This window comes from Hippoglossus stenolepis, chromosome 4, assembly GCF_022539355.2.
Source record: "Hippoglossus stenolepis isolate QCI-W04-F060 chromosome 4, HSTE1.2, whole genome shotgun sequence".
Taxonomy (NCBI): domain Eukaryota; kingdom Metazoa; phylum Chordata; class Actinopteri; order Pleuronectiformes; family Pleuronectidae; genus Hippoglossus; species Hippoglossus stenolepis.
This window is the reverse complement of record NC_061486.1, coordinates 1,057,653-1,078,743: the sequence shown is the minus strand read 5'-3', so window position 1 is coordinate 1,078,743 and position 21,091 is coordinate 1,057,653. Positions and strand designations below refer to the sequence as shown.

At 44.8% G+C, this 21,091-nt stretch overlaps 3 protein-coding genes across 4 annotated transcripts; 1 reads left to right on the top strand and 2 right to left on the bottom strand.

The window, feature by feature from the left end:
• Window positions 1–673: 673 nt before the first annotated feature.
• Window positions 674–3,934, bottom strand: LOC118106582 (cytochrome c oxidase subunit 7A1, mitochondrial). The gene is made up of 4 exons (XM_035155252.2): window positions 3,810–3,934; window positions 1,675–1,761; window positions 1,152–1,236; window positions 674–916 (listed from the first exon to the last, which is right to left on the bottom strand). The coding sequence occupies exons 1-4, from the start codon at window positions 3,822–3,824 to the stop codon at window positions 858–860; spliced, it is 246 nt and encodes an 81-aa protein (XP_035011143.1). The 5' UTR covers window positions 3,825–3,934; the 3' UTR covers window positions 674–857.
• Window positions 3,935–4,355: 421 nt separating this feature from the next.
• LOC118106287 lies at window positions 4,356–6,573 on the top strand. The gene is made up of 2 exons (XM_035154704.2): window positions 4,356–4,606; window positions 4,849–6,573. The coding sequence occupies exon 2, from the start codon at window positions 4,993–4,995 to the stop codon at window positions 5,656–5,658; it is 666 nt and encodes a 221-aa protein (XP_035010595.1). The 5' UTR covers window positions 4,356–4,606; window positions 4,849–4,992; the 3' UTR covers window positions 5,659–6,573.
• A 34-nt stretch (window positions 6,574–6,607) lies between these two features.
• On the bottom strand, window positions 6,608–21,042 carry supt5h (SPT5 homolog, DSIF elongation factor subunit). 2 transcript variants are annotated; one of them, XM_035155529.2, is made up of 31 exons: window positions 20,888–21,042; window positions 20,619–20,722; window positions 20,361–20,517; window positions 19,510–19,578; window positions 18,714–18,719; window positions 16,284–16,295; window positions 16,108–16,177; window positions 15,525–15,593; window positions 15,279–15,344; window positions 15,138–15,168; window positions 14,925–14,993; window positions 14,117–14,368; window positions 13,874–13,963; window positions 13,715–13,785; window positions 13,447–13,552; window positions 13,214–13,304; window positions 12,560–12,696; window positions 12,249–12,404; window positions 11,881–12,027; window positions 11,616–11,762; window positions 11,193–11,318; window positions 10,805–10,889; window positions 10,464–10,634; window positions 10,207–10,309; window positions 9,774–9,901; window positions 9,368–9,476; window positions 9,114–9,272; window positions 8,810–8,978; window positions 8,142–8,339; window positions 7,403–7,498; window positions 6,608–7,226 (listed from the first exon to the last, which is right to left on the bottom strand). In XM_035155529.2, the coding sequence occupies exons 2-31, from the start codon at window positions 20,694–20,696 to the stop codon at window positions 7,086–7,088; spliced, it is 3,309 nt and encodes a 1,102-aa protein (XP_035011420.2). In that variant the 5' UTR covers window positions 20,697–20,722; window positions 20,888–21,042; the 3' UTR covers window positions 6,608–7,085. The 2 variants fall into 2 exon arrangements, with proteins under 2 accessions (XP_035011420.2, XP_035011421.2); XM_035155530.2 differs by lacking the exon at window positions 18,714–18,719.
• Window positions 21,043–21,091: the final 49 nt, after the last annotated feature.

The window sequence follows — 21,091 nt, the reverse complement described above, 5'->3', positions numbered from 1 at the left end:
CAATATATGAATGTTTTCTGATCTATAATTCTGAACACCTCTTCATAACTTTAGTTTGGATCCCATTTGTAAATGAAACATTAATAAATGATCAATATCATAAATGTACTTATGTTGAAGCTCTTTATTATATTTTTCAATCCTCAACTTGAATATGTTCTTTTATCTGTTTAGTTACATTATAATTAAAAACATGTTTCCCATCTTCTCATGAGGATGTAATATATTTACAGTTTATTATTATTTCTAATTCTCCTTTTATTATCTCATTTTATTTTCCACACGGATTGCAGATATAAATAAAATAAACCATAAATCACTTATAACATAAAATGTCATAAATCTAATGGAGGTTTATTAACCTTCCTTGAAACCTCAGGAGGTTTGAACCAGTTCAGTGTAAAGACACCAGATCAGAAGTTCATGTCCCAGTTGCAGCTGCTGTCATCAACACGAAGCTGCGTCGCTGTGCACGAGCACGACTCACGAGTGTGTGTGTGTGGAAGTGGCTCCATCTAGTGTCCACTTGATGACACAGCAGCATGTTCCTGCTCCTCACTGATTCAGGATCAGCTTCACTGTGTTTCCCACCTGCAGGTTGTAAGTTCAGAGCCCAGCAGCAGACCGAGCTGCCTCCTCGGGTTCACGATGACGACACGAACACAAACACTGCTCCCGTTCAATCTCTCACTTTTATTAAAGGACTTTTTTACAACTCTGCAAAAGCTGATTACAAATATTGTTTTCCTACGTAGTCATCGTTGCCATGGCGACTCAAGGACGGAGGAAATTATACACGACAAACATAAGACAGCCGAGCATCGTTCTCCAGGTGATAGACGGAGCCCGGTTGCTTTCTAGGCTTTCTTCTGAGGCATCGAGGCCGTGAAGAGCCAGTACAGAGAGTAGCATGTTCCTGTAGAGAGAACACACACACACACACACACACACACACACACACACACACACACACACACACACACACACACACACACACACACACACCCACACACCCACACACACACACACACACACACACACACACACCATGATAAAACCGTTGTGGTGAATTATTCCAGCGTGAGTCTGCATTCATGTGTTTTTACACTCTACACTTTACACTCATTCAGAGAAAGGTTGTGATAGGTTACCTGCCATGGTGATTGTCATGGTCGCCCGGTAGAGCAGAAGATCGACGGCTCCTCCCTTCAGGTGAACTGGGAGGCCGTTGTCCGCCTGTAACCATGGAAACGTGTGTTATCACATGTGTGCGACGTTTAGCCACATCTGGACAGTGAACCAGGTTCCACTGCAAGAGGCTGAAGAACTTCAATAACTGTCATAATTTCACATGACGTCACAATTTATATCAAATGGTGACGAATGATTGGTTAAAATAAAGCGAGGCTCTAATCTTATTGGTTGTAAAAGTTACTGAATGATAGGACTTCACTTTCTGACCTCGTAGTGACGTCATTGTATGTTTCAGTTCCACTGGAGGTGGAAACCCAGCGTGATCAGACCAGTGGGATCTGACCTGTTAGGATTAGTTGGGATAGTTCTGCTGAACCTGTTTGGTTAAATTGGTTAAACTGTCTTTAATGAACGTGTCTGAGTCTGGTCCACAGCTGCAGATCTCATCGGACTGGTCCTGGTGAAGCACAGCCGTGTTACCTGGAAGATCTTCTGAGCCTCGGGGACTCGGTTCCTCAGCTGCCGGGCCGAGCTGCCGAAGGCTCGGACGGCCAGGACGGGAACTTTCTGCAGACACAGCAAACGTTCTGATGAAGAGACCAAGCCTCGCTGTGGTTTCAGCTGTAACGAAACCAAAACTACGACACCATCGTGCACGACTCAAAGGTGAACTGATTAGATTTACAGGTCAAGGGTCACATTGAAATATAAATAAATAAATGTACCCTGACTGAAACTGCTCTGATTGGTGGAGACAAAAAACCACAAAGGTGTAATTCTACTTTATACATATCTACGACTTCACATCCTTTCATGTAGATTTGTCTTTGTTGTAAATGTGAGTCTGTCACTCTGAGGCTGTTTCTGTTTGCAGATAAACTCACAATGTGAATTTTCTGATTTAAAAGTTATTTAGATTTTTACACTGATATTCTACTCATAGTCGAATACGTTAGAATCTAAACTTAAAGCAAACAAAGACAAGGAGTCCTCATGGAGACGGACTGGAAGACACATGTCCGTCGTCATGAAGCACATCTGGATTGTTCCCGGCCGATAAGTAGACCGTGTAACTGAAACTCTAAAATACCAGGACGTTGACCTGGAGTCGTACTTCCACCCTAACTGTGTTTTGTTTTGAAATGAAACAGCCGTCCCTTCCTCCTCTGACTGGGACATGTGGACGGTCAGCTGGACTCTGTCTCTTTAAGGAAGCTGCAGGACTTTGAACCCGACCCTTCGACCAATCGGGAGGCGGAGGAGGAGGAGACGTCCCCTCTCTGTGTGTTGGGAGGAGTTTGTGAACAGTCACAAGCAGAAATGGAGAAAAGTCAGATACAGACTGTAACTGAACAGCAGCTGTTAGCAAAGAGGACAGGGTCCTCGTCACGTGACAGGAGCCCGACGAATCAGTGACGACGACGTCATGACCCACAGGATCCAAACAGCACGAGTCGTCTCAGGTTCGGTTCGTCCGGACTGAAACGCAGCCGCAGCGTTTTCAAACTAAAACGAGACCGTTTACAATCTTCTCCATTTTAGTCACGTGGACGTCAGAAGAATCCGACGTTTTTAAACGAAGAAATGTCCTTCCTCCAAATGTAATGTGACATCACAATGATGTGGAGGTTCCTACCAAACTAAGGGCTTCAGTGTTTCCTGTGCAGGAGACGAACACACTTCAGTTTTTAACTTTTACGATCAACTATCAACCGTCACCAGTAGGGGAGCTGCTGCTCTGAAGCCTCAGGTTCACACTGTGTTCAGCGCCATCTTGTTTAATTTCTTTAAACGGAAATACACATATTTGGAGGAGCAGTGGGTGGAGCCTGACTGAGAGCTCGAGGACACGCCCACCTACACCGACACCTGCACCCATTGGACAGTACCAGCTGTCAATCACACTGTGGTACCCCCCCCCATACATCTGGTGCTTTATGGTCTGTTTGACTCTAAATGATCATAATTCACTAAATGAACATCAGCTGTTTGAAGAAGACTTGAAACTAGAGACTGAGACAGAAACTCCTGAATGTTTACTGACGTTATAAAGTGAGAAGTCACTTTCTATAGACTTCTATAGAAACTACCAGAGGAGTCGCCCCCTGCTGGTCACTACACAGAAGACAGGTTTCAGGTACTTCTGCATTGGCTTCACTTCCTGGACCCAGAGTCTATTTTTATAAACTGTGATCGTAACACAACATGTCTCCTGCAAGTAAAACTACATCAAGATTGTACTTGAGAGTGGAAACATGTGTGTGTGTGTGTGTGTGTGTGTGTGTGTGTGTGTGTGTGTGTGTGTGTGTGAGAGTGAGAGTGGAGGTCATGTGAGGCGATCCTGCCGTCAGTAAATATAGATCATATCTTCTTCGTGTGTTCACCGTGTGTTTGTGTCAAATAACACAAACACACGGTGAACACACAGCGTCTGAACGTCTTCCTGCTCAGGACAAAGGTCAAGTCCCCTCAGATCACTTTTATCTGACACACATGAAAACACACATAAATACACACATGAATACACACATCAGTCGTTTGTGATCACAACTTTCTCTTTTCAGCCTGAAACGATTCAAAGAGACAAAACAGAGGAAGAAAAAGGCAGCAGTTACCAGGAGGTGATTCATGTCTGTGTGCCTGCGGCGGTGTGTGTCTGCGGCGGTGTGTCGAGCTGCCTCGGTTCACCCTCACAAGGACAAGCGCGCACACACACACGCACACACACACACACACACACACACACACACACACACACACACACACACAGTATCAGTGTTTCAGAATCTCTGCCAAACTACGATCTGCTGCAGAGGCCAAACTCCAGCGGCTGGAACTCACATGTGTTCTTTTTAAAACAGGTTTTAATTTGACGTTTGATTCCTTTCAACTCTTTTAAAAACAGACTGACCGACTCGTTCTTATCACTTTGAAAAACAGATTTCTTTTCTTCTGCTCTGATCTTTAATCTGTTGAGTCGCCTCAAAACTATTTTTATACCGTGACGTTTTTATATTTCCCATTTTATTCAATCCTTCTAGTAATTTTACCTTGGATATTATTTCTTTCACTTCTTTTGAGGAACGATTACTTGATATTTAAACAGTTTTTAACACATCTATACTTTGTGAAAAGTGCTGTAAGAATAAAGTGGACCTATGTGGACTTGCCAATGTTGATAGTGGGGAGTAAAAAAAATCCAATACCAATATATACTTATATTTAAAACATATTTAAGACCTTGTACGTAATATCTTAACGTATTCAACAATTTAAATTCAGATTATCGAGTTTTAGACTTTTAAGAACCAGCAGTAATTGTCTATTCACAGTTTGTTTTCACTTTCTGATTTCACAGGAATAATTCACAGATCTTGATGAGAACAATAATACATTTAAGGGACTGGTTGAGGTAAGTTATTACTGAATCTGCGAATATTAATCCAGACTTTTGGTTATTAACTCATCTATTAATAAAAACTGGTGAAATATGACTATGAAAAATATTAAGTAAACATACAAAAAAAGAGAAAACAATGAATACATTGAATGTTCCAGAAGAAATGGACTGTTTAAGATCAAAGACACGTTCAGTGCTCTATATCAAATGCTCGAGCTCCTTTTATCTTGAACCTTTTATCCTTTTATCATCAGGTCTCTAATATATATATATAGTAACAAAGGAGAAAAACGCCACAGTGATATCAGAGAGGGACGCACCACTGTGAAAGAGAGGAACCTTCCCCTGTTCAGAAGATTTGCAACTTTCTACTTCAAACGAATCCGATTAGACCAGTGATGGAGGGTTCGATTCCCCCAAACGTGTGGACAGGTACGATTCAGCAGAGCCTGATGGAGGGCAGGGTGCCTCAACAAATAAGCTACCTCATGGAGCTGCTGGCCAGGGAGAGTGCCAACTTTAGTACAGAGCACCACTGGAGGATCCAACTGAGCCAAGAGCTGCAGGAGCTCCAACAGGAGCTGGTCCGGCAGAAGAGGCTGAAGGAAATGTTCATCAACAGAGGAAAGGGCACAAAGCAGGAGCTGGAGAGGCTACAAAAGTACAGCAACGCAGAAACCCTCAGCGCCGCAAGGATCACTTCTCAGGTGAACAACACCATCAAGAGGAGGAAGAAAAAAGACCTTCAGAAAGACTACGAGGAGCTGCAGGTGGCTTACATCATCAAACAGGAGAGGTTTAACAATGAGCTCCAGGAGGAGAAGAAGAAGAATAACGCTCTCCAAGAAGAGCTGGAGATGCTCAGAGCTTCTTACCAGGAGATCAGCCAAAGCCGTGGAGCTGATGTTCTCACTGCCAGGCTGAAGGCTGACCACCTCCAGCAGGAGCTTGAGATGCAAATCAGGCTTCGTGAAGCAAGAGTGTCACAGGATGAGCTCCAGATGAAAGACCTGAGGGACGAGCAGGACTCCCTCTGTCAGCAGATGAAAGAAATGAGACTCTGAGCAGGAAACCATTTCACAGCAAGAGATGGAGGAGCTGAAGAATGAGTTCAATAGCTCTGTGGAGAGGGTCAGGGGGATCACACTGTGGAGTGGTCTCTCTCCAATGTTCTCCGTGATCCAGTCCAAGAAGAGCTGGAGAAGCTCACAGCTTCTTATCATGAATTCTACCAAAGTCACAAGGCTGATGTTTCCAGGACTGAGCTCCCTGAGGAGCCGGAGAACCGTTCCACTGGGGGATCTTCTGCGTTGGAACTCCACCACCAGCTCCTTCGTTCTACTGATGTTCAGCTGCAGGTGACGTCTGCCACAGTCCTGGTGTAGCTGAGCGGTGTGGCTGCTCCAGGTGTTTGCTCTGTGAAGCAGGTCGACGATGGGATCATCATGAGCTGGTCTTCACTTCCCTCACATTGACACACAGGAAGTCCAAGGTCTCACCTCCATCCTCTTCTGTTCTCACCATCGCTGCTGCTTGTGTTCCTCGTCTCCGGACTCTCAGCTCCCCGGGATCTTTGTGCTGTAGGAGCTGCTCACCTGAGTAGTCCAGTTTCCAGTGTGTGTTGACTTGCAGTTATTTGTGGTAAAATGTTATAAAACTTTAAAAGTGAGGCGCCTGTTGAATCAGTCTCTCGTCCAAAAGTGTAAGTTGGTTTAAAACGCTCTTAAAGGGCCAGTGTGAGAGATTCAGGTGAACGGATCCATCGACAGAAACTTAATATAAAATAATCTTACTGATGTTTTCACGTCGTCTAAATTATACAAATTGTGGTTTTATTTACCCTAGAATGGGCTTTTATACTGAAATACTTTCTATTCACATCCTCTATGGAGGCCACCATGTTTCTTGTAGTGGCCCAGGCTGGACAAACTACAACTGAAGGTTCCCACAGATTCTCTTTCATGTTTGGAGGGGGATGTTCAACGCACACACACACACGAATAGAAAACACAGACTGGTTCACATTTTATTGACATTAATTTTATTTTTTTAACCCTCCTGCACCTGGAAAATCAAAAGTACTAACAGACCATTTAGAAATCACTAAAAACAGAGTCAGACCACGAATGAGAAAAGAGTGACGCTAACGAAAAATTTAAAAAAAATGAAGAATAACTACAAAAATAAACCCGAAGGGAGAGAGAGAGAGAGAGAGAGAGAGAGAGAGAGAGAGAGAGAGAGAGAGAGAGAGAGAGAGAGAGAGAGAGAGAGATGTTCGTTGGTGGGTCAGAAAACATTATGGAAGTTTGTTGAAGGAAATCTGCTGCTTATCTCTGAACTAATCTACGTGTGTGGGTTTGTTTCTGTGTTTGGCCCTTCATTCATTACAGTCTTGTGTGTTTTCTGCACTCCCACCTCACTGTGTGTGTGTCTGTGTGTGTCTGTGTGCGTCTGTGGGGCACACGCGTCTCTCCCTCGCTCCCTCGGCCTCTCAGTGCTCGAGGCGTCCCAGGAACCTCAGGTTGAGGATCTTCAGCTGGTCGTCCAGCTCCATGCGGACGATGCCGTCGTCTCCATCGATACTCAGCAGGATCCCCGTGGCCTCGCGGTCCTCTCCCAGAATCACCTTCACCTGAACACACGAGGAACAGGGAACAGCACTTATCACCAACAGCCTCGTGGGGGGGGGGACGACGTCAGTTACAGTTGACCTCTCCAGGAGAAATGTTCCTCCAGTGATGTCATTTCCTGGAGAATCTTCAAACACTTATCAACACGCTATCAACATGTTCATGTATCAACAGTTACCTTGTTGTTCTTGGTGGGAGTGACGGGCTCCAGGTGATCGCTGCTGATGCTGACAACCTTCTCCGACTCCTGCATGAACACTGAGCACATCCCTCCCTGCACACGCACACACACACACACACACACACGCACACACAAGTTACGTACAAGACAACCGGTCTGTGCTTCTTATGTTGTTAGTAAATTCAGTATAAACTAGAATCACCTCCCTGGTTGTTTGTCTCCACCAATCAGACCCGTTTCATAGTTTACTTTGACCTTTGACCTCCAAATTCTAATCAGATCATCTTTGATTCTAAGTTAACGTTTGTACCGAATTTGAAGAAATTCCCCAAAATCGCTCTTGAGATATCGTGTTCACAGAAATACGACAGAAAACAAAGCCTCCGACCGCTGAGTGTTTATCTAATAAAGATTTAATGAAGTCAAGTAAAACCTACTTCACTCGTCTGTTCAGCTTTTATTATATAAAATAAGGAAAAGGAAGTTGTCTGATGATGTTCATCGGAAAGACACCAATATCAAAACATCTGAAACTGATGAAAATGTAGAAAAATTCTATAAATCTCCAGTGAAACACGTTCGATTCCTTATGTTTACAAGCGAGTCCTGCAAGTGTCCACATCGCTGATTGAATCAGAAGAAGAATAACAGAACCTCCACCACCTCCTCCTGTCTAAACACTGCAGAGTGTGTGTGTGTGTGTGTGTGTGTGTGTGTGTGTGTGTGTGTGTGTTACCGTGATGCTCCTGATGACGCCTGTCTGTCCCATCAGGTCCATGAAGGAGTCTTTCACTCGGACCAGGATGTCAGTGGTCACCCAGTCGCTGCTGCCCTGCTCGATGTTGGAGCCCGGGGTGTGAGGGTTGTAGCCTCCAGGAGAGGGCGCTCCAGGCGTCATGGGACTGTAGCCCACAGGACTGGGACTGGGACTGGCCTGTAGAGACAGCACAACTGTTAAACTGGTTTCTGACTCCGGATAATCTCTGGAGGTTCTGCTTGTGGGAACAAATGTCTGAGTCAGCGTCTCTGGACAGATTCTGGAACTACTGAAGCCCAGAGTCCTTGAGCCTGGGGGGGGGAAGATGTCACTTAATAACTTGCACGTGAACAGAGGTGGACTTGTTTCTTCACACGCTCCAAGACCAAAGAAGGTGCGTACGGTCGGGAGGACGGCGGAGGACACGCTCGTCATTTACGTTTACAGAATTGTGCAGCGTGTTTTTTCCGTAGCTTGTTATCGACGCAGGCTCCGAACTTTTTGATGACACCTCGTTTATCAGCCGAGCTTTAAACACACTTCCTGTTTCACAGATCTGAACTAAAACTACACAAACAAATCAAAGGACAAACGATGTGATGGATAAAACATTTCTTGTCATCACATCTGAAACAAACACCTCCTACCTGATAAGCCATGGGGGAGGGCGTCGGATGGTAACTGGCAGGAGAGTGTGTGTTCTGGTAGCCGACTGGTGAGGGCGCCACCTGGTGGTAGCTCTGAGGACTGGGACTGGGCTGATAGGAGCCCTGAGGGGAGGGAGCTGCATAGGGAGAATACTGCTCTGTGTTGTACCTGCACACACAGACACACACACACACACACACACACACACACACACACACAAAACCGTATGGAAATGTTTTTAAATGTTGATGAAACAGATGTTTTTCCTTTTTTTTATAAATTAGAAATTTAAGAAAGACTCACATCGCGGGTGTGCCCGGTGTCTGAGGGTTGTACTGAGGGTTGACCTGAGGAGAGGGGACTTCTGGGTAACCTGGGGTCTGGGGGTTAGGGGTTCCCCCGTATCCCTGAGGAGAGGGGGAGGGATCGTCATCGTAGCCGAAGTCGTACTCTTCGTCATTTCTGCAGAGAAGAGACAGAAAAATGTAAACATATTCAATAAAGAATGAAAAGAAATGAACCTGCACACAGTCTCTTTAAAACGTGGAGGTTGTTACCTGGAAGGTGTGTTTGGGTTGCTGGGGTCCCAGGCCCCGCTCTGACCTGGCGTCCTGCTCCCATCATGCAGCGGGGTCTGAGAGCCGTAGTGAGGCGTACGGTTTCCAGCTACAAGACAAGCGGCCGGTATTTATATAGAGCTTTACAGTACAGTTTAATGTGAACCAAAAAAACATCATGATACAATTTAACCTCCTTCTTTTATGTACATATTATTCAAGTGTTTTTGTTGCAGAATCAATAAATAAAGTTTATCATAGAAACATCCTGACGTGTGACAAGTAACAAACGAACAATAAACAGAGAAAAGAGGAAGAAACACAAATCATGGATCCTGACAGACAACAAAAAACCCATAAAACAATATGATTGTTGGACGCGTCAGATAAACAGGCAGCGTCTCACCATCCTGCACCGGCGTCTGGGAGCCGTACATGGGCGTTCTGGAGCCGGTGCCGTACATCGGAGTCTGGGAGCCGTACATCGGAGTGCGTCCGTGTGCGGACGTCATTCCACTGTGTCTCTTAGCTCCCCTGGAGAGACAGAGGGGAATAACGGTAGAACTCATCATCAGCTCAGAACAGAGACACATCAGGACACAAGTGAACTGATGAGATGACGACGCAGACTTATCGACGAGCAATCTCCGACAATGAGGTTATATTTTCACGCAGTTTGTTCAGCAGGATTACGAAAAAACGACAGAACAGATTTCCAGTAAACTAAGTGGAGGGTAGGAACAGGGGTCAATACATTTTTTTCCTTTTCTTTAATATCATGGGAAAGAATGATTTTTAGCTTTTGCACCAGCGAGCATGTGAAGCACGCGTGTACGTACATGGTCGTTAAGCGCTGCCGGTCCACAGAGATGGTCTGACAGGTGGAGTGAAGCTCCACCCTGGCTGTCGACTCGGTCGCGTCCTTCACCACGCCGATGTATCCTGGGAAACGGAGGGAAAACTCATCAGCATCATCTCTTTGAAGAACGAGGAGTCGACCCGGAGCGAGGTGACAGCACAGATCGAACTTTCACTCTGATTTAGGTTTTCTTGTAAATAAAACTTCGTCAGTCACATGGAGTTTGTGTCGTCTTACCTTTGTAAGGTCCCTGAGAAATACGAACTGTCTGACCAATCAGCTCGTTGTCTCTCCGACCTCGGCCCCGTCCCATTCCTCCTCCTCCTCCTCCACCACCACCACCTCCTCCACCTCCACCTCCTGCTCCTCCTCCTGCTCCTCCTGCTCCACCTCCTCTCTGCTGAGCACCTGGACGACCACAGCAACACATCAAAAAGTGTTTTTGAAATGTTTAAATTACAAAGTGACTAAAACTAATCAGATGAAAAGGAAACAAAGACATGAAGCTTGGTTCAGACTTCAGAGCACACGACTCGTGTTTCCCTCCTCACGTCAACGTGTTGGATCTCAACACTTACCTCCTCCACCGTGGTGCATGGGGCTGCTGATGCGAGGGCTCATGGGAGCGAATCCTCCCACCGTGAAGTTCGTCACGTCTCTGGGCTGAAAGAGTCAACACGCCACAAACTCAACAAACGATGTAACCCTTCATTTTAGAAAGTGGCTACATAAATATTGATAATGTTAAATATGTTAAGCATGTTCATGGACCCGCTGCTGCCAGTGAGCACCCCCAGAAGGTTACCACTGTTATTACCAGACGCCAAAGACGTGAATAAAAAGAAAAACCTTGCAGAACTGTGGCGACAACCTGAGTCTGTCTGTCGACGTCTCTTTGAATCTACTGTCTTCAGTCACTAATGAGAAACACACAGAAGCTGATCGAGCAGCCAATGAGGTGCTGACCTTGGATCCACCGGCTAACACCAGGTGTCTGGTCTTGCAGACAAACATGCCTCCGTTCTCCACCAGCTTCTTACAGTGGAGGAAGGCGAAGCCTCGGAACAGGTGGCGGATCTCGCCCTCGCGGCCCTACAACGGAAACACAAAAAACAGTGTAACACACAAACACACATCGTCATAGACAGACACACACCCTTAAGGAGTTACAAACGGACATCCTGAAAACCAAATGCCTGTGGCCACTAGGTGTCGCTAGCGTAGAGACAAAAACAATTTGAATTAAAATAAAATGACCAAATTAAATTAAATTAAAATAAATGCACAGATCTCTTCCACAAGTGAAAATCATTTCCAAGCAGGACGTACCAGACACGCTCATGAATACACAGTTAAAAGCACAAACAGAGAAATGAGCTGCGTCCTTACAGAGTGCGGCCCGTCGATGACCTTCACAATGTCCTTGACGTGGATGTTGTTCTGCTCCGAGTCCAGCGCCACAGCAAAGCGGTTGTCCTTCCTGCGATTCACCGCCTGGTGGCGCACTGTCAGGACCTTCCCGTGCATGTTCAACACCTGAGGGACGCAGAAGTTTTTCACTAAACGCACCGTTATAAATTCTTCATGTTGAACTGAGCAAAGACTCTGTTTGTATTCACCGTGCTGACGTTTCCATCCCGGATCAGACTATTACCTGGAAGGTTTCTCTCTCCAGTCGGACAATGACGCCAACCGTCTGTGGGTCCAGTTGGACCAGCTCCCCCCACTCATGCTGCCCCCCCGCATCAACGCCGGACGCCGTCTCCGAGCAGAGCTGCAGGTCCCTGGGTAATACCTTCAACTGTGCACGCACCAAGGGTGAGACAGTGGAGGTCAGTGTGTCAATCACGTTATGCTGTCGTGTTCAATGTGGAAAACTTTTCATTCACTTCAATCTGAGATCTTTTCTTAATTCTCAGGATTCAGAAGAAGAATTTTCATTTTCACTTCTTTTACTGACACAGTCTAATTTCACTGTGTCAAAGCCACGGTGCGGTCTCATAAACGACCGACAGCAGGTACCTCGTGCATGGTGAGGTCGGAGAAGAGGATGACAAAGTTCTCCTCCACTCTGACGATGAGGCCGGTGTCTCCTTCATATCGCCCAGCGATCACCTTCACGTGGTCGCCCATCCGGAAATATTTTCTCAACTCGTGAGCCGGGAACTCCAGGGGGTCCTACATTAACACATACAAATAAGAATGTCCTTAAACCAACTGACACTTAAAGTCTGACAGATCTGTATGTAGCTCAAACACTCGTAACACTGCAGTGTGGATGTAGCCTGTGTGTGTGTGTGTGTGTGTGTGTGTGTGTGTGTGTGTGTGTGTACCTTCAGGTCTTCGTGTTTGGGCATGATGGTGATCTTGTTGCCGTCCACACTCAGGATTTTCCCCTGCAGGTTGATCAACTCTCCCTCACACACCTCCACGTTGTCACCGGCCTGCAGGTTGTGTTCACGCTCTTTACCTGCACATGCACGCAGACACACACACATCGTCATTAAGTTTCAACTTTAACATTTATGATAATAATCAATTCATGTATCACATTAAATTTTACTCTAATTATAGAAGGAACAAAAAATAAAACATTTCAACTGCAGTGAATTTGACGAAAAATTGATTCCAATTATTTTCTTCATTCAAAATGTATATATATATATATTCGGTTGTATTTGTGTTTTCTTTTTGTTTATAGTCATTTATAATAAAGTTTATAGTTAAACACTAAAATATTAAACCTCAGTTACACGTCTTTGTCATCAGGGTTTGAAAACATCTTCAGAATCATTGACAATTTCTTTCGATATACATTAGCAGAAATATCTGCATGAGTTGGACTCTAATGTTACTACCTCTGCAAAGAAGTGCAGCGTCCACATCATGTGGGGGGGGGGGGTTCCAAATGTTTTCATGACTTCAACTAACGATAACCTAAAACTGGATTCGCACACACACACACAAACACACACACAAACACACACCTGACTCTGTGACCACCTCCAGGTCGATTCCTTCAGGCTGGTCCTCAAACTTCTCCAGCTCTGACAGAGTCGGCTTCACTCCGTCTGTGATCTGACGACAGAAACCAAAACACAAGTTTGTGTTGCAGCTGTTCCGCTCAGGTTCTGTTCTGTGGTTCCTTTGTTTCTGACAGAACCTCAAGTAACACAACAACACAAGGTTCTAACTGAAGAGAACCAGAGTGAGTTCTTACCACTGCAGACATAGCAAAGCTCTTAAACAGGAATCCTTTGCGGCTGTAACGGTTCCCCTCAAAGATCATGAAGTCTCCATCATGGCTGACCTCCCCACCCAGGGACCTGTCAATCAAACCATCATCTGTCAGTCATATACACAATGTACAGCCTCTGGATTTTATGCACCTCTTATTTTGAAATTGTAGACATTTATTGGAACGTAGATCACATCCCTTGGGTTGTGTGACTTTATTACAACACAGTATTCTCGGTTTGTGTGTGTACCTGATCTTTTCAGCGTCAAACAGCCTCTGAGCAGGTCTCTTGAACTTCTTCCTCTTAGCGAACCAGTCTTTCTGCAGATTGAACACAGTCGACTATAAAACACTGAATCAAGACGATAAGAAGTGAGTTAACCGGTTAATAAGTTAAGGTTTGCACTACCAGACTCATCTTGGCCTTGATACGATCCAGATCTATTCGAGGGATCATCTTCAGGGAGATGGTGTTTTGACTCGGCTCCACGTAGTCGACCTGGAGAAGAATCCGTTTTATTTTAACACCAGTCCAGTAAAGAGCAAAGATCCTGCACATCGGTGATTTGATCTCACTAAAAAGTGAGAGTGAGTGAAGTGGTGATGTCATGGTTTGTCATCACTGTTCACTGGTTGTGACATCACCGTGTACCTGAGCGATGTCGTCCTTGTACAGGCCTCTCTTCAGTCGCACCCAGGACTTGGGCTTCAGGTTCGTGACCTCTTTGACGACCTTCAGGACGTCTGTCATCTCTTTGATGGGAACCATCTGCTGGTTCCAGAAGCCCATCCTCAGGTTGCCGATGCCCTCGATGGCGGACTTGACGTGCGTCTGCTTGTACGACTCCACGTAGATGTAGCCTTTAACGTGATCGGGGGCGACCACCGACTTGATCTGCAGGGGCTGTGAGGTGGGGGGGTGGGGGGGTTCAGATTAAAAAGGCAGGAAATGTCAAATTTCAAAGACCTCAACAATTCCCATTAAAGCCAGACTAACATGAAATTTAATTTTACCAATATCAGGGAGTAAAAACATTTCAGATACTGACATTTATATATATTAATTTGATATTTTTATATAAGAGGTTTGATATTTATACAGTTTAACACTAAACTTTTTCATAAATAACTACAAATAAAAAGAAAATATATAGAATTTGATATATTTGTTTGATAGTTTATTCTGTAAATGAAAAGTTTTTCTATCAGCAATGATAAACACACCGATACGTCTGTGAAAGACTTTGTGGGGATTGGCAGGTTTTTAACGACCAATCGATAATTCGGTCACGCTCTCCATTCCCAGAGCGTAAAGGTGCGAAGCGATGTTAAATTTTATTTATACAAAAGTAAATAAAGACCATAGAAACAACTGAATTCTCCAACAATAAACATCAGGGTTCAACCAATAAAAGCAGAGCGTTGAAATGAGTCAGAATAAACGTGGGAGAGCGTCTCACTGTGTCTGTGAACTGGTAGGCGATGAACTTCCTCATCAATGCGATGGCTGTCGCCCTCTCCTCTCCGATCTGATGACACAGAAGACATGTCCGCACGTTTGAGGATGTGTGTATGAGTGAAAACACGTGTGTGTGTGTGAATTTAAGGTTGTGTTCATTCAAAACTTTTTCTTTAGTGTTAATGTTGTGTGCGAGGGTATTAACGATACACACCTTGCACTTGACCGTCCACAGATTTGGATCCCTGATAAAGATAAACAAGTTTCAACATTAAATCAACTTCTTGATCTAAACAGAAATAATGTGATCTCTGACGGAGTGTGGATGCTGATTGGTGGATGAGCGTTTACATACTTGACTCCAGGAAGCAGCTGCTGCTGGGTGATGTCATCAGACAGCTCCTCCGACCCTCCAGAGTGACTGTGCACCACAGAAGAAGAAAAACAACAAAATGTATTGAATGTTTCATTAAATGTTTTTTCATTGGATGAAACTTCCTGATCATGTTCATTAGCTTTTGTTGAGGAAGGTTTAAAAATAAAACGTCAACTCAGTCGTGTCTTAACGATTACATTCCTTGTGTGAATAAAAGATACTCACCGCTCTCCTCCTGAAGACTTGGCATACTTCCTCATGTAGTATTCACCCAGCGCCTCCTCTCTGGAGTCTCTGTAACACACGAACACACACGGCCAGGTGAAGAAACGCTAAAGAAACACACACCATGTCATATTGTCAGCAGAATGTTCCAGGATGAAGGCAGAATAACGACTGAATGGAGATGAACTCTCCATGATAAAAAGAGCTGCAGCTCAGACGATGGACAAACACGATTAAATGTGACGTTAGTTTCATGTGTTCACTCAAGTTCAATTTGATTTTCATCAACACACAAAACGTTAAGATGTCCGAGGAGACGGGAAACCAAACTCTGGAAGATGTCCCGAGACCATTTTAGAGTTCATGTCTGAAATCAGTTTTTGTGATATTCTCATTGCTTCGTTTATAATAGTTGAGACGTCAGACGCCGTCTACAAACCAATCAGAGTCAAGGATAGGTACAATGTGATCTAATTAAATGGAATCTACGGAGAAAACACATGAATCTTGGTTCAGACTCCCAGTTTGTGTGGAGGTAAAAAGTTTTGTTGACTGTTGGAGTGTGAGATGATGGAGACGTTACCTCCAGAGGTTCTGCAGCCTCCGAGAACCAGAGTGGTCCTCATCCAGAACCACGTGGTCGATGGTCGACACTGAGGGGGACAGATCAGGGTAGGTATCATTTTAATATAAGCAAAATGAATTCAAATTACTGACTAAGGATTGTGACTTTAAAAGGGTAAAAAAATCTGACTTTACCTTCAGCCTCCTCTGCTCAGGACCCATCGAAGAGAGGAAGAAGAGGAGGAGGAAGAAGAGAAGAGGGAGGGTAAACAGGCAAGACAGGAGAAAGGGAAAATAAAGGGAGGAAGAAAAATGGGGAAATGAAAAAGTAGAAAAGCATCAAAGAGCGGAGGAGAGAATAATAACAGAAAAGCGGAAGAGGACAAGAAAGAAGAGAAGGACGGACAAGCGGAGATCAGAGAAAAGGAGGGAGGGTGAGAGAAAGGAAGTAGAATTAAAGATAAGGTTGGGATGGAGAGAGAGAGAAGAGGGAGGGTTTAAGAGCAGCAGCAGGACAGATGAAGGAGAAGATGAGGAGGTGGAGACAGACATCGTCATCAGGGCAGGACACACAGGAGCAGAGTCAGGCAGCAGCGACACAAAGCATGATGGGAAAAAAAACAAAAACAGAAACAAACATTAATGGAGATTAAAGAGCAAAAAGAAGCATGAGGCCGGTGAGTCAATGTGGGTCAGGGAGGAAGGTAGAAACAAAACAGACGCCGCTACGCTCACAGCGATCCTCTTTATATACACTCACTGATCCTCTTTATATACACTCACTGATCCTCTTTATATACAGTCACTGATCCTCTTTATATACAGTCACTGATCCTCTTTATATACAGTCACTGATCATCTGTATATACAGTCACTGATCCTCTTTATATACAGTCACTGATCCTCTTTATATACAGTCACTGATCCTCTTTATATACAGTCGCTGATCCTCTTTATATACAGTCACTAATCATCTTTTATACAGTCGCTGATCCTCTTTTATCGTAATCATCTATACAATCTCTTATCATTCATATACAGTCAATACAGTCACTAATCTTTTATACAGTCAGTGATCCTCTTTATATACAGTCACTGATCCTCTTTATATACACTCACTGATCCTCTTTATATACACTCACTGATCCTCTTTATATACACTCACTGATCCTCTTTATATACAGTCACTGATCCTCTTTATATACAGTCACTGATCCTCTTTATATACAGTCGCTGATCCTCTTTATATACAGTCGCTGATCATCTTTATATACAGTCACTGATCCTCTTTATATACAGTCACTGATCCTCTTTATATACAGTCACTAATCATCTTTATATACAGTCGCTGATCCTCTTTATATACAGTCACTGATCATCTTTATATACAGTCACTGATCCTCTTTATATACAGTCACTGATCCTCTTTATATACAGTCACTAATCATCTTTATATACAGTCGCTGATCCTCTTTATATACAGTCACTGATCCTCTTTATATACAGTCACTGATGGTCTTTATATACAGTCACTGATCCTCTTTATATACAGTCTCTAACCCTCTTTATATACAGTCACTGATCCTCTTTATATACAGTCACTGATCCTCTTTATATACAGTCACTGATGGTCTTTATATACAGTCACTGATCATCTTTATATACAGTCACTGATCCTCTTTATATACAGTCACTGATCCTCTTTATATACAGTCACTGATCCTCTTTATATACAGTAACTGATCCTCTTTATATACAGTCACTGATGGTCTTTATATACAGTCACTGATCCTCTTTATATACAGTCACTGATCCTCTTTATATACAGTCACTGATCCTCTTTATATACACTCACTGATCATCTTTATATACAGTCACTGATCCTCTTTATATACACTCACTGATCCTCTTTATATACACTCACTGATCCTCTTTATATACAGTCACTGATCCTCTTTATATACAGTCACTAGTGAAACACGCTGCAGAGCTCAGACTGGTCCTGGTTTTGTTTCTACTCCTCCAGTGAAGCCACATGAGAAGCTTGGAGCGTCGGTTAGTTAAATAAAGAGGTGACAGTCTTCTACCAGGCTGCAGGCTCAGGCAAATGATCACACTTGGTTCTCTGAAGGTGGAGTTAGTGACCACGTATCCAGATTAACAATGAGAGGATGGAATATTAACCCTTCACATCAAACCTCTGGATGCAGACTCCACAGTGCGTTTCTCACTTCCAACCTGACACTGTCTTATGTGGCTGGATTTGATCCAAACCAAAGAGCAAACAACATCAAACTGACTTTTTTTCCTTTTTAGTTTTATCAAATTAAAAAGAACTAAAATCTCTGTGACTAATGTTTAAAAGTAAAAATTAACATTAACATTTGCAGCGACTGTTTGCAGCGAGCGGCTCTCGATCAAAAAGCCAATAATGGATTTGCCTTCGGTGCTTCCTCCCGTTAAACTACACACTCACAAAAACAGCTGTGCTCGGATGAGGTGCGGGTTAATACATTCTGTGACATGGATTTTATCAAATGGATGAAACTGATATTCCATCGGCTTCAGATACACATGGATATAAATGACGGCATCAGAGCAGGAGAGTATCTGGAGCAGAATTACCGTTAACTGAAGAGGACATGCATGACAGAGAGGAACACCAACGAAGACAGAGAGAGTTCAGTCAGACAACACGTCGCTAACTGAAGCTACAGAGTTCACACATCAGATGTCAACACCAGTCTGAGCACTTTACACTACAGCTGCTTTTATAAGCTGAAGAAATAACTTCATTCATAACTTCATCAGTGAAATAAAACTATAAACCTGACTTCTGTTGACGTGTCAGTGAGATCAACACAGTGATTGTCTGAGTGACAGAAGATAAACAAAATGTCTGGACGTCACGGAAACTGTCCCAGGGACAAGTCTGTGGCGTCAGAGCGTTACAGGGAAAATACCACAAAGTGTGGAGCTGGAGTCAAACACACAAAATCTTCCATTGCTTGGTTACAGCCACAAAACAATAAGCCAGCGTGTGATTTGTAAATGAGCCACAGAGGACTGAGGTCGCCTCATTAGTCCAGATGAATTCCAAAAAGAGCAAACATACTGAAATATGTGTATTGTGACATGTTCCCACTCAGAATGAGCGTTAAACACACGAAGTAGAAGAAGCGTCTGAACACAGACACGTTCACCTGCTGTGTTTAGATGATGTGATCATGATTTGGTCAGATGACTTAATGCTTAGATGTTCCTCTTTATAACAAACTTTTCAGGAACAACTATTTTCTATAAATTGAATTAAACTACAGACATGTGCATGTGGTCTGTGTTTTTGACTTGTTACTAAGAAAGAAGACCATTTAGTTGATGGACTTTCACACCTTGTTCCAAACAGTTTGAGTTCTTTTACCTTTCTCCAGGATATCTTCAGCTCCTTCCTCCCACTGATCGTCCTCATCCTCATACTCGTCGTCCACATCTAAAAAGAGGGAAACAGAGAGACGGACATATTAAAGATGGATTCATCACTGAGAGGCAACAAAAGTGTCATGGAACAGAGGACGCTGAGGACAGAGACAAGAGGGAGGAGGTAGAGACAGGAGGAGGGAGAACATAGAGAGGAGGAGGGAGACTATAGAGGAGAAGGACAGAGGTGAGGAGGGAGGATAGAGACAAGACGAAGGAGAACATAGAGAGGAGGAGGGAGGATAGAGACAGGAGGAAGGAGAACAGTAGAGAGGAGGAGGAGACTATAGAGAGGAGAAGGACTGAGGTGAGGAGGGAGGAGGGAGACAGGAGGAGGGAGACAGGAGGAGGGAGACCATCGAGAGGAGAAGGACAGAAGTGAGGAGGGAGGATGGAGACAGGAGGAGGGAGAGCATATAGGAGGAAGGAGACTATAGAGGAGAAGGACTGAGGTGAGGAGGGAGGATGGAGACAGGAGGAGGGAGAACATAGAGAAGGAGGGAGGATGGAGACAGGAGGAGGGAGAACATAGAGAGGAGGGAGACTATAGAGGAGAAGGACTGAAGTGAGGAGGGAGGATAGAGACAAGAGGAGGGAGAACATAGAGAAGGAGGAGAGGGAGACTATAGAGGAGAAGGACTGAGGTGAGGAGGGAGGATGGAGACAGGAGGAGGGAGAACATAGAGAAGGAGGGAGGATGGAGACAGGAGGGAGGAGGGCAGAAAGAGGAGGACAGAGACACCAGGAGGAAAGATGGAGAAAGGGTAGAGGACGGACAAAGTGATGTGTTCATACCGGCTTCATCCAGGATGAATCCTCCGTGTCTCGGCTTCTTCCTGGGACGGTCTTCATCGTCCTCCTCCTCCTCTTCGTCGTACTCCTCCTCATCCTCCAGGTCCTCCCCCTCCTCCTCGGCTACCTTGTCGCTGCCCACGGGGCTCGCCGCCTCCGCCTGGACAAACAGGACCAAACTAATAAAGTGCGCTGGACTTGGTTTAACCCGCCTCGCGGAGCCACCGGGCGCTTAGCACGCCTCGCTAGCGGTTAGCATACCTCCTCCACCTCCTCGGCCTCCCCATCGCTGCTGCCGCTCTGGTTGTCGGAGTAGTCGCTCTCCTCGCTGTCGGACATGTCGCGGCCGTCGGAGACAACAGCAGCTGGAACACAACAAAGACACGTCCCCGCACTTTGAGTTGGACGCGGCCGAGGCAGCTAAAGTTATGCTAACACCCCCGCATGCTAACGTAGCTAGCGTGGCCGTAGCGTCCCGCATACCCGCGGAGCCGCCGCTCCCAGGTGCGGCGGGAGCGGCCGCGACTCACCTGAGTGGATCCCCCGCAGCGTCCGACGCGTCGCAGCCGCAAAACTCGAGTGATTCTCGGTTTATTCGAGTTTCTCCAGCGGCTCTCACCTGTTTTTTGGGGGAACCGCGAGACTTCGAGAAGCTATGGCGACCTCTCGCGAGAGTTGGTCGTCGGTAGGTGAAGAGAGAAGGAGGTCTCACTTCGCCTCAGTTTTGAGAGATG

Coding starts and splice junctions, on each gene's coding strand:
- LOC118106582 (XM_035155252.2), bottom strand. Junction 1,237..1,674: donor AGGCTCAGAAGATCTTCCAG/GTAACACGGCTG, acceptor CCATGGTTACAG/GCGGACAACGGCCTCCCAGT. Junction 917..1,151: donor CATGACAATCACCATGGCAG/GTAACCTATCAC, acceptor TTCTCTCTACAG/GAACATGCTACTCTCTGTAC.
- LOC118106287 (XM_035154704.2), top strand. CDS start 4,993: ATGGAGGGTTCGATTCCCCCAAACGTGTGGACAGGTACGATTCAGCAG.
- supt5h (XM_035155529.2), bottom strand. CDS start 20,696: ATGTCCGACAGCGAGGAGAGCGACTACTCCGACAACCAGAGCGGCAGC. Junction 8,979..9,113: donor ACACCGGGCACACCCGCGAT/GTGAGTCTTTCT, acceptor CTGTGTGTGCAG/GTACAACACAGAGCAGTATT. Junction 8,340..8,809: donor CCTCCCCCATGGCTTATCAG/GTAGGAGGTGTT, acceptor CTGTCTCTACAG/GCCAGTCCCAGTCCCAGTCC.